This window comes from Nelumbo nucifera, chromosome 5, assembly GCF_055504915.1.
Source record: "Nelumbo nucifera cultivar China Antique chromosome 5, China Antique-T2T, whole genome shotgun sequence".
Taxonomy (NCBI): domain Eukaryota; kingdom Viridiplantae; phylum Streptophyta; class Magnoliopsida; order Proteales; family Nelumbonaceae; genus Nelumbo; species Nelumbo nucifera.
In genome coordinates, this window is record NC_142653.1 from 44,443,823 (window position 1) to 44,456,784 (window position 12,962).

Consider the following 12,962-nt stretch of genomic DNA (forward strand, 5'->3'; position numbering starts at 1 on the left):
AAAAACATATTTTTCCTTATTAAAAAAAGTTGGGGTTTCGAAACACCTGGAAATAGGCATTTTAGAGCGTATCTTTTATAAAAGATACGATACGATACAATTGATACGGGACATATCGTATCGATACTTTAAACCATGTATAGGAGAGCCCATCCACTAGACTAAAACCCACGATATAAGAACAAAAGATTCTAAAACGATTTAGTTCCCCTGCTTCTTTTAGCAGTGTTCTCAACTTGTCTTGTCAATTGAGTCAATCCGATCATTCAACCTCTCACTGTGTTGGGATCTCCTACCCACAAGAACCCTATTCACACCTATATCCACACCTCACTACAACTGTACATTGAGAACATCTCTTTACCATTGATGGCGAGATGTTCCCAATGTACAGCTGTAATGTCATGTGAGCAAGAGATCTGAATTCCCTTTCACCCAGTCGTTATATTATTCCAGCTGTTAACCCCCTACCCGTGTTGAATATGAAACCATTAACCCAGTCAAGAGGCCCGATGACTTTGACGGTTGAACGATCAACCAAGTTGATCAAGACACCAGGTTATATCTAGGTTAATAATTAACTTGTGACACTAATGTGAATGGGAAAGCAGCTCTAATGCCAAATTAAGGCTGTCAACTTGGCTTGGCTTTAGGTCTGATTTAAAAAAAAAAATGGTTGGCTTCAATACATGGTCATCTATGCTCATATATATAGATTAAGGCTAGTAATTAGGCAATGTGAGACAACACTCAATTGCCAAATTAATTATTAGAATTGAAGCCTTGTCTTCATTTATATATAAGAATAGACAACTCTAATGCCTTTTGTTGGCATTGCAATTCCATTCGCATTAATGCAAAAGAATGGGAATACAAATAAGTTGAGTCCAAATTTTGGTTTCATTTGGTAAAAGGTTTCACTTTTTTCTGTTTACCTCAAGTGAAATAAAATAAAATCCAAAGCAGAAATGAACCAAAATTTATGGTTTCTCATTAACACTCCCATGCATTTGTATCATTGCAAATAAATATGCACCACAAACTAACATAACCTTGATGTGTTTGGTTTCAATGCAAATAAATTTGCACTGATGCAAAACTATGGCAGTGCAAAAAATGATTTGAGTGTAAATTTTGACCTATTTTTCAGTCAAATTTTAGATTTTTTTTAATTGCTGTACAAATGAAGCAAATTAAGACACAAAGCAGACTAAAATAAAACCCAAAACAAAATTAAACAAGAATTTACATTTTTCTCATTTGCACTATCATACATTTATATTAGAACAAATAAAATTGCACTGCAACCAAACGCAGCATTAGAACAAGCTATTCTCAGTTACATGAGTTGACTCACTTCACATGACTCATGAACTAATGTATATTTATAAAATATTTAATATAAAATAAAATAGAGCACATTTGTACATGTATTACATATATAATATATAAAATAAATATTATAAAATATTTAATATAAAATAAAATATTTTATATTAAATATTTTATAATATTTAAAATAAAATATTTAATATAATATTTTATATTAAATATTTATAAAGTATTTAAAATAAAATAAAATAGAGCACATTTGTACATGTATTACATATATAATATATAAAATAAATATTATATATTAAACATATACTTTTTTAGGTAAAAAGATAATTCATTCAAAGGGCCAGCAAAAGGCACCAAAAGAACAACAAAACACAAAGGGACAACAACAGCTGAACAAACAAAAACAAGAAAAAAAAATAAAAGAAAGACAAAAAAACCAAATATAATCTTTTTATTTATATATGCATTTGGGCTAGATCACGCTAAGAATAACCTCTATGACCGGGTCTACTTGACGGAGATAGCCACCATAAGAAGTTATCTTTATCACATTTTCACAACATACATGATCTAAAATCTTGGCTGTGGAATTTGACAAATTCTCTATCCTATATATATAGTATGAAAATTTTCAACCCTATTATCTTACCATTTTTTTCTTTTTCTATTATATATTACACATTACAAGAAAATTAAGAGGTGAAGATAGAGAAGGGTGCACATGAAGTCCATTGCTGGACTCACATCAATATCCCTATCTATCTATACTTAATTAAAGTCATGTTTTCTAGATGGTGTGACTAAAGGTGTAAATCGGGCCGGGCCGCGGGTAGTTTGGCACGGAGGTTCGTGCCATACTGGGTTGGGGGTTTGAGGCCCATGGATGGGCACGGTACGGCACGACAACTCGTGTTGTGTTGTTCGCGACTTGCATGTTGGCATAGCCCAGCCTACAGCATGGCCTGTCATGAGCCATCACGACATGGCCCACGGGGCCTGTAGCGGGCCACGCTCGGCCCGCCTACAATATAGTCGTTGCCCCCCCAAAGGAGGCCAACGGCTAGTTTTAGCTTTTTGGGGGGATTTTTACAAAAATACCTCATCAACAGCTATAAACAACCATATTACTAGGTATTTGTGTATTTTGCTTATGGGGGTTGAGAAAATGATATAAATGCCCCCCAACACTTATATAACTAGTTTAGGGGGGATTTTTGGGTAAAGTTATAAGTAACTTTACAATGACCAAAATACCCCTCCCAACAACTAAATAACTAGTTTTTTTTTTTGTATTTTGGGTAATTGAATTATGCTCAATTCCTCTAAATAGCACTATCTTCCATCATTCTCATCACACCAATTCAATAATTCTCTTAATCTCTTATCTTCTCTCTCTCTCTCTCTCTCTCTCATACTTAGACCTGTTCATGGGCCGGGTGGCCCGACGGGCCGGCCTAGCCTGGCTCAGCCCTCGGATGGGCTTGAACATGTTTATAGGCCCACGGGCTTAAACTCGGGCCAAAAATCCTGGCCCACAATAAATTCAAGCCGAGCTCGGGTTTTGTCAAAATAGCCCGGCCCGAGCCTGGCCCAACCCGACCTAAAATTAGACTTAAAATGGGTTATGTGATTATGTCCATTTGAATAAATTTTTTGATTTAAGAATGTAAAACTGTGTTTTAAAACGTAAAAGAAAGGGAAAAAAACCATCTTGTAGGCCCATTGTTCATTTAAATAGGAAAAAAAAACATATGAATTTTTAATTCTAATTTGAATAGGGAAAATTGTAATTTTTTTTATTAGGTCGGGCTTCGGGCTCGGGCTCGGGCTTCGGGCTTTTTATCATGGTCGGGCTCGGGCCTAGCGTATTTCCATTAATGATGAGTAAAAGCCCGGCCCGAGCCCAGCCCGGCCCGACCCATGAACAGGTCTACTCATACTCATACATTTTCAATTCTCTACAATATGAGTAATTCTAATTAGTTGATTGTCTAATTCTACATTCTCCAAGTCTCAAGTCTCAACTTTATTGAAGTTTCGACTTTCAACAAGAAAAAGGCTGGCTCAACCAGCTCGAGTATTTCAATTTGGGAGGCTTGGACGTTGAAAGGCTTCAACTGTTGAAATCAAGTTGGGATTTTGAACCGACAATCCGGGTAAGTCGAATTAGATTAATTTTTATCTTTTTAGAATTAAAAAATAGTCGGTTCTTTTGAAAACTGATTCCCAACATGTTCATCATTGACGATATTCAATCGCATCATGGTAGTGTTAGCACTGATGCGATTGATGTCGATGGAAGTGGAACTTTTAGTGCCGATACTGATACTAGGTGAAAAAGGAGAGTTTCTAAGCTGAGTAGCCCGATTTAGAAAATTTTCAAAGTAGAGGATATTGAGGGGAAGGGAAAAAGGGCCATTTACCAAACACGGCACGACCTGTAGCCCGATTTAGCACAGCCCACGGCACGGCCTGTAACCCAACATGGCCCGTAATGGCCTGCAGGCCAACATGGCATGGCCCGCCTTTAGCATGGGCCACCCACGGGCCATGCCGTGCCGGCCTGTCACAGCCCACTTTACACTTTTAGGTGTGATAGATTGATATTGATTGGTGCAGAAACACAGATGAAGTGAGTTGGACCTTACCACAAAGAGCCTACAGTAAACGGGTTTGATCCCACACTTTTGAATTCATTCGTCAAAGGGAAGCTGAGTAACCATGTCAAAGCTTGGCTACCCTAATCAAGTGAAAGTTATCTCCATAGAGAGCCTGGTATAGGGTAGGCACCCTCTACAGCACGTTGAGTGGTATGTATAAAAAAATTTCTAAAGAGAAAGAAGGAGATTTAACTTTTATTACATTGTTATCGTTATCTTGAAGGGAATATCAAGTAAAATCTTCTTGCTGTCTTTATCAGTCCTTATTATCAATGAGATAATAACAAAATCACAAAGCAAGCCGTGAGTTATGATGGAAAGCTACTTTTTGACTATGGGATTGGGAGGGTCCCTTGGGCTTCTCTTAGTGATCAGAGATATATATATATATATATATATATATTTTTGTCCAATTTTTGATGATGTAAAGCTAATATCAATATGTATAAAACAGACTTTGCTCGTGTAGATGCCGCTTATTACTTTGTTTTCTTCTATTGCCTTTCTGTTCTTATTTCATTTACCGAAAGCTACAATTTTCATGTAAGTTCAAGAAAAGCTCTTTTTCACCAGGCTCGCCTAAAATTTCCCTCATTCAGAAACAGTAAGTTGAGGGAAAGTTCTGAAAATTTTGACAGAATTTGTTAAGGACTTTCCCTCGATTTCTATTTCTTTCATTTATTTTTTCAAACCAAAACAACTTAAGAGATATGGCCCTCCCATATCTTTCCAACGGAGAACAGTCCAGTATTGGTGGCTTCTTCCCAAAAATGGCAAAAGTGGTCTTAAAATCTTAGATCATGAATTCTGATAGACCAACTCCATGTTAATTTGAACAAGGGCAACCTTCTTCTCATTGATTTTAATTAAAATCAGGATTCAAATTAAAACATTGCAATGTATTAATACATATACTACGATATGAATTGATTTTCAGGGTTACTAAAGCATTGCTTACTTAAAAGAAACAATATAATTTCGGTAAACATATGCATCGATACTATGTGTATTTTCCGCATTTCTCTATTAAAAGAGCACTCCTAATGTATTAATTTGAACTCAAGTTACTATTATACACAAACCTTAAATACAATATTCAACCACTAAACCATCTTATATCTTTTGGTTTACAAGTGAAATATAATAACTTTTATTTTGTGCCCACATGCAATCCAACAAATACATATGTTTATGTTCAACAGTTGCAACTAAAATTTAAAGAGAATAATATTCGAAATTAATATTTTATAAATTAATAGAATAAATAATCTATTTTTTAATCTCAAAATATTTATAATATAATAATTATTTTAATACTTAAAATTTATAAATTTACACATGATAAGCATCTAAAAATTTATATATATTTTTATAAATTATTAATTATTATTTTAGTTTATATTAAATAACAACATATTAATTGTTCATAAAAATAAAAACATTGTTTGCAAAATATTAAAGAATATAATATTAAATTAAATCTATCAAATCCACTAATCTACATTTATATCAAAAAATGGTTTTTCTTTCGAAAGGATTATAAAAATAAAATACTAATAATGATATAATTATTTTAGTAATTAAGAATTACGAATTTCCATATGATATGTATCTTAGAAATTTTAAAAATTTTGATAACATAGTTATTGTTTACAAAAATAAAATGTTATTCACAAAACATTTGGGGATTTAATATTTAGTTGATCTTTTTTGTTTATGTTAAAAAGTAACATAGTAAAATAAAAAGTAGTTGCATATCTTTTATGCCTTAATTGGACTAACAAAATAATGGCTTTGTATGTGTGTTAATTTGTAGAAATTTATAAAATATGTCTTAAACTCTTGATTAATGCGTTATCAATAAAATTGCATGACATCTTTGCATACTGTTATATTAATTATAATATATTTCTATATATATCATTAAACTATACATTTCCTACATATTTGTACATTATTTGTCACTATTTTGACCCTAAATTTAATCTTATTAATTATGTGGTTTGTATGTATTTCCTTGGCATATTCATATTTGAATTGTCTATTAGTAATACTTTGCTCCTTGCTTTAAACCTTGGTTTAAATTTAAAAAGAGGATAATGATTAATTTGCAAAGCATCCCTTGGCATCCCTTCAAATATGTATTTCATATTTCAATTGTCAATTTGCAAAGCATCCTAAAGGATAATGATTAATGTGAGAGGAGATTGGGGAACGCCTTAAAAATTAATAACCTCTTTCTAAGTACCATGAATTAATGTTGTTGACCCAAAAGTCAAGATGATCACTTGGCATCCCTTCAAATAAGAGGCATGGGATCAAACCTAATGCTCAAATTGAAAAGAGTTCAAATACGAATATATACAATACAAATACATATAAAATAATATTAAGTATAAGGTTTTATACTCTACATATTTGTATTTATATTCCTTTCCAAACTGAGCCTATGGAACTAAAGACTCTCAATGGACCTCACATGCACCCTGCACTGCACCACCTCTAATTCCCCTTTTATGTATAGTATGTAGGAAAAAAAATACAAGTATACAACGAATAACTACTCTACCAGTAATATTGGATAAAGAAGATCTGATCATACTAGCTCCATTTTGTTGTCGATCAGTTCATCCTCCAGTGAGTAAATACCAATACAACAACAAGAATATTGAATAATAAATGACTTAAACCACAAGTAACCTTGTATAGTATTAATCTCTTATAAAAATTGGTCTGAATTGATCCACCAGCTAATTCGATCTTCTGTGTTCAATTTGATCCTACTGGGTTTAAAAGATGTTGAATTGGGGGAATGACCCTTGATGGTTTCTAAATTCCAATATCCTTTATTATTTTAGTAATCTCCTTCCTTTTCTTCTCCAATTCCAATTATTTTATACAAAGAAGCATGCGTGTTAGGAAAAAAAGTCTTAAGAGTTGTTAGAAAAGCAAAGCCAAAGATCTAGTAGGCACACTAAGCAGTCAATAAATATTTTAACAGTTGTCTTAGAAATTTGTTTTTAATCTTTTCAAAATAGGCTAGGAGTATTTAAGGCTTCATTTGAAAAGAATATAAATACAATTCGGTGCAAATACAAATATGTCTGATTGATAAAATGTAAAATTGGCTAGGAGTATTTAAGGCTTCATTCTCACCAAATGTCTTGTAAAACTAAATTAAAGTGTATAAATACATCAAACTAACATTTGCATTCTTCCCAAATGGAGCCTGAGCAACAGTTGTCAAAAAGTTTTTTGAGTGCTTATTTAGCATGTATTTGGAACAGTGGGTGTTTGTTGAAATAAACGTTGTCGCATAAACATCATTTCAGCATTTTCTCAGTATGTGCAACCCATATGTATAGAGACTTACAAAAGCAGGCCTTGATTTATGTGCATATCTACTATTGAAGGAAGTTTTATTTTAACGCTTCTCTAACGAATAAACATTTACTCATTGTTTTACTAATATAATGTCTAATGGTGCCTAATGATACCTAAGTATCAATAAACAAATCCATTATTGTTTTTCTCAATTTTACAAACAAATCAAATACAAGCATTTAATAAATAAACTTCTATAATTTCAAACACATACGCTCACCGTGTATTCATATCTAATCCAGACTGATGAATGAGAGCCAAGGGTACCTACTTAAGTGGGGCACCCAGGATAATCCGGATCTGGTTTGGAACACAATGATAGGCACACTCCATGAAACACTGAGTAAACACGCAATTAGTTTTCTAACACATGTCCTTCTGAAGTGAGACGGGAAGTATTTGAAAGACAGGTGTCAATGTCACTGAGCTCACAAATATCATTTGGAAACAACTAATTTAATAGCTTTCCATATCACAACACCCTTTGATGTATTAACCCAACTGGTTAGAACAGTGGTGAGACACTATTAGAGCGAGTGAATGACAACTGATTCCAATGGGCGAATTGTCCTCTAGGAAGTAGCGGGAATTGTTTTTTGGGAGAATGACCGATAAGTTAATGTCAGAATTTGGGGCGAATATGGATACATATGGGAATCAAAATCTGCATTCAATCTATCCGTACTTCTCTGTTTTTCTTATTAGGTTAAAACAAAACTTCATTCAAACATTAGGTTGTATCAAGGTTCCAGGAATGGAAATACCATCAGGATTCATCTGGAAAGAAGTCTAGTCAAGCGAATTAAAATAACATAAATGATCCGGTATGGCTGTATCCTTCGGCCTTTTCTCTTGAATAAACGAAAAATTCTAAAGGGTTAGTTGGGTGAAGTGAATCAACTTGGCATAAAGCCCCATTCAGACTCACATTACTGATTACAACTTTTCAGACTACTCATAGTCTCAACTCTCAAATCTCAACTCAAATCATGTTTTTATTGCTTTCTTCTCTTGCCCTTCTTACTCTCTTAATTCTATTTCTTATATCTAAAAGCCACAAATTTCATGGAAGTTCAAGAAGCAGGCTTCTTCCACCAGGTCCCTCTGGGTTACCCCTCATCGGAAACTTACACCAACTGGGTAAGTCACCTCTTCATTGCACCCTTCATCAACTCTCCAGAAGATATGGTCCCCTTATGTACTTGCAGCTAGGTTGTGTACCAGCAGTGGTGGTTTCTTCAGCAGGAATGGCCAAAGAGATCTTCAAAACTCATGATCTTGAATCCTCCGGTAGGCCGCTCCCCGTTACTATACAAAAGGAAACTTACAATAGATTAGACCTGGTTTTCTCACCCTATGGTGAATACTGGAGAGAGGTAAGGAAGATTTGCATTATTATTCTCTTCTGCACCAAGAGTGTACAATCCTTTCGGTTCATAAGGGAGGATGAGATTTCCATATTGATTCAGTCCATCTCCAAATCTGCTGCTACTTCAAATCCAATTAATCTGAGTGAAATGATATTTTCTACTGCAAACAGCATAATTTGTAGGATGGCATTCAGCAAGAGTTTCCATCGTGGAGCAAGTGAAACAAGTAGTTTTTATGAAATGCTCGATGAGCGCCATGCTTTAATTCGTAGCTTTGCCTTTGCTAACTATTTTCCATATGTGGGTTGGATGCTGGATTCTCTCACTGGATTAAATACAAGGCTTGAGAGGAACTTCCAACAATTTGAATCATTCTACAGACAAACCATTGAAGGGCACCTTGATCTTAAGAGGCAAAACCCTGAGAAAGAAGATATCATTGATACTTTGCTTCGAATGCAAAAGGATAAATCAAGTGCAATTGACTTCACTCTAGATCATATCAAGGCAATTGTCACGGTACTTTTTCCATAATCCTCAGTTTATTTTGGACTACTTTTGTTCCATCCATAGAGTGATTAATTAATTATAATTGTGTGTGAAAAATTGGATTTGGTGCTCACAAAATTGTGTTCACACCATTCTCGCAGCTCTTTAACAGCCATGCATTGGGAACATCTCCCATGAATTAAAACCTAAAAGTATGGAGATATTCCTAATGCGCGACAGAAAAGTGCTGTGAGCACAATTGCATTCTTCTTGCCATGTGATGCTTTAGGTTAATATCATCTTGCCATGTGGCAAAAGAAAACCCTTCGTTTATTGAATTATTGATGTTTCATAACTACTATTAATTATAAGGTAAAAGCCCAATGAGCAGTGTGCTATATATCTTTTATGAACTAGGACAATTAAGTATTAATTCATTGCAGGATATTTTGATTGCTGGAGTGGACACAACTACAGCAACCTTGGTCTGGGCTCTTACTCTACTAGCCAAAAATCCAAAAGTGATGAAGAAAGCACAGAACGAAGTTAGAAGCCTGACGGGGAAAAAAGGGAAGATAACAGAGGATGATCTTCACCAACTTCATTACCTCAAGTGTATCATAAAGGAGACGCTAAGGTTGCAGCCTCCAGCTCCATTATTGGTTCCGCGAGAAACCATGAAACACTGCATAATTGATGGCTACCACATTTATCCCAAGACCCAGCTCTTGGTGAATGCATGGACTATTGGAAGGGATCCTGAATATTGGGAGAACCCAGAAGAATTCGTACCAGAAAGGTTCACCGATAGCTCCATCGATTTCAAAGGACAACACTTCGAATTTATACCATTTGGGTCTGGTCGAAGAGTTTGTCCAGGCATACAGCTTGGAATGGTGATTGTGGAGCTTACACTTGCAAATCTTCTCTATTCATTTAACTGGGAACTGCCTAAGGGGATCAAGGAAGAAGATATTGACATGGAGGGGTCACTTGGTATTACAATGCACAAGAAAAATGCTCTTCACCTTGTGGCTACTAACTATAATGATCATCACCAGTGATCATTCTTTATTTGTCGTTCTTGTTGCTGCTGCTGCTACTGTTTTTGTTTCTGCGTTTAATATTCTATTGCTTCTAATATTAATGGGTAGCCTTGATGTGTTTAGTAGCTCCAGCAAGACTAAAGTCTTAATTTACAGGAAGTTGGACCCTGATTACAGGCACATATATGGAGCATCCAATCCTATATTCTCATTAATGACTCTCCTTTTCTTATTTATTTGATACAATGAAACCATTGGAGTACTTGATAAAGAAGTCCAAGGGAATTATGTTATTTTTGTGAACTTTTCAAGTTTCATTCATTTGACTGGCACAACCTCTGAAAAGCAACCAATCTTTTCTTATAACATACAGGAACTAATGCTCTGTTTGGTTTATCAAAAAAATAAAAAGGAGTGAAACAGAAAGCTGAGGGAAAGGCTGTTGAGGAATATGACCACTAAGTGCCCATTTGGGAGAGCCTTCAGGTTATGGCTTCAAGTTTTATGACTTATGGTGCGGGTTCCGCTTTGACAGCCGATGAGAAATGGAAGGGGAGAAAGATCAAAACATTTAAACAAAATTTAGGCCCCGTTTGGTTCGCAGTAATAGAGGTCTGGAATTGGAATCGGAATGGGCTATTCCGATTCCAACTGTTTGGTTGGGCGGAATCCTAATCTCATTCCAATTCCTTCTGGTGCTGGAATGGCATTCCCCCATTTTAGAGAATGGTCATTCCCTATCCCTCTCTTGGGAATAAAATCCCATTCCTGTTGATTTTAATTCTCATTCCCATTCTTGTCTGAACTAAACAGATTATGGGAATTGACCATTCCGATTCCGATTTCGATTACAAAACAAACCGGCCCTTAAAAAGAAATACTTAAGGTTCTGTTTGGTTTGCATATGGAATCGGAATAAAAATCTGTTAGAATGGCTTTTCCATAGTTTGATTGGTTCATATGGGAATCTGAGAGCATTGAAATTAACTGGAATGAGATTTCATGCATTCCCAAGGGAGAGGGAATGACCTCTCCCTCAAATGAGAGAATGTGCCGTTTTAGCAGAAATGAGAATGATATTCTAATTCCACCCAACAAAACAGTTGTAGCAAAGATTTAAGCCATCAAAAAGTGCTCAACGCCAATAACTAAGACACGACTCAGGGTTTGAAATTTGAATACAAGAGCTCTTCGACAGGAATCACACCATTGAAAAGTTTCCTCATGAAAACATAAAATTTAGTAGGAATTCCCAGATATCCAAACTTTACTAGAACTCTCCTAGGAAGAAGATACATAAATCGATTACTAACAAAAAAAATGAGCTGCAAACCACCATTGTATGAGAAACTCTAAAGAAAACATATAAAAATGATGCAATCTTGGGAAAATTTGAGCCTTCCTATGGTTTGGGTGTGGAATTGCACTATTGCCCCTACTTTCACATGTGTATTAATACAACTTGCTTCGAAGTTGCATATCTTTTATGCCTTGGACTAGCAAAATAATGGCTTTGTATATGCATTAATTTGTAAAAATTTATATAATGTGTCTTAGACTCTTGATTAATGCATTATCAATAAAATTGCATGACATATTTGCATACTATTATATTAATTATAATATATTTCTTCATATATATATATATATCATTAAAATATACATTTCCTACGTATTTATATATTAGTTGTCACTATTTCGACCTTAAATTTAATCTTCTTAATTATGGGATTTGTATGTATTTCCTTTGCACATTCATATTTGAATTGTCTGATATTGATACTTTGCTCCTTGCTTTAAACCTTGATTGAAATTTAAAAGAGGAGATGGTCAATTAGCAAAGCATCCTAAAGGATAATGATTAATGTGAGAGGAGATTGGGGAACACCTTAAAAATAATCTCTTTCTAAGTACCATGAATTAATGTTGTTGACCCAAAAGTCAAGATGATCATTTGGCATCCCTTCAAATAAGAGGCATGAGATCAAACCTATGGCTCAGTTTAGAAAGAGTACAAATACAAACATGTAGAATGCAAAACCTTATATTTTATATTATTTCATATGTATTTGCATTGTACATATTTGTATTTGTACTCTTTTCAAACTGAGGCTATATGAAACTGAAGGCTCCCAATGGACCTCACATGTACCCTGCACTGCACCACCCCTAATTCACCTTTTATGTGTAGTATGTAAGAAAAAAATACAACGAATAATGCTACCATCAATAGTGGATAAAGAAGATCTGATCATGCTAGTTCCATTTTGTTGTCGATCGGTTCATCCTCCGGTGAATAAATGCAAATACAACAACAAGAATATTGAATAATAAATGATTTAAACCACAAGTAACCTTGTAAAGTATTAATCTCTTATAAAAATTAGTCTTAATTGATCCACCAGCTAATTCGATATATCTCTGTGTTCAATTTGTTCATACTGGGTTTAAAAGATGTTGAATTGGGGGAATGATCCTTGATGGCTGCTAAACTCCAATATTTTTTACTATTTTAGTAATCTCCTCCAATTTTAATTATTTTATACAAAGAAGTCATGCGTGTTGGAAAAACAAAGTCCAAGTTGTTAGAAAAGAAAAGCCGCGTTTAGAGTAAGATCTAGTAGGTAGACTAAGCACTCAATAAATATTCTAACAGCTGTCTTAGAAATTTG

At 34.5% G+C, this 12,962-nt stretch overlaps 1 protein-coding gene across 1 annotated transcript; it reads left to right on the plus strand.

The window, feature by feature from the left end:
* Positions 1-7,939: 7,939 nt before the first annotated feature.
* On the plus strand, positions 7,940-10,541 carry LOC104608576 (cytochrome P450 71A9-like). The gene is made up of 2 exons (XM_010274607.3): positions 7,940-9,274; positions 9,688-10,541. The coding sequence occupies exons 1-2, from the start codon at positions 8,375-8,377 to the stop codon at positions 10,306-10,308; spliced, it is 1,521 nt and encodes a 506-aa protein (XP_010272909.2). The 5' UTR covers positions 7,940-8,374; the 3' UTR covers positions 10,309-10,541.
* The last annotated feature ends 2,421 nt before the right edge of the window (positions 10,542-12,962 follow it).

What these genes read in the sequence shown, in the direction of transcription:
- LOC104608576 (XM_010274607.3), top strand. Translation starts at nt 8,375, where the DNA reads ATGTTTTTATTGCTTTCTTCTCTTGCCCTTCTTACTCTCTTAATTCTA. An exon ending in ATATCAAGGCAATTGTCACG is followed by an intron (nt 9,275 to 9,687) that starts GTACTTTTTCCA and finishes AATTCATTGCAG; the next exon opens with GATATTTTGATTGCTGGAGT.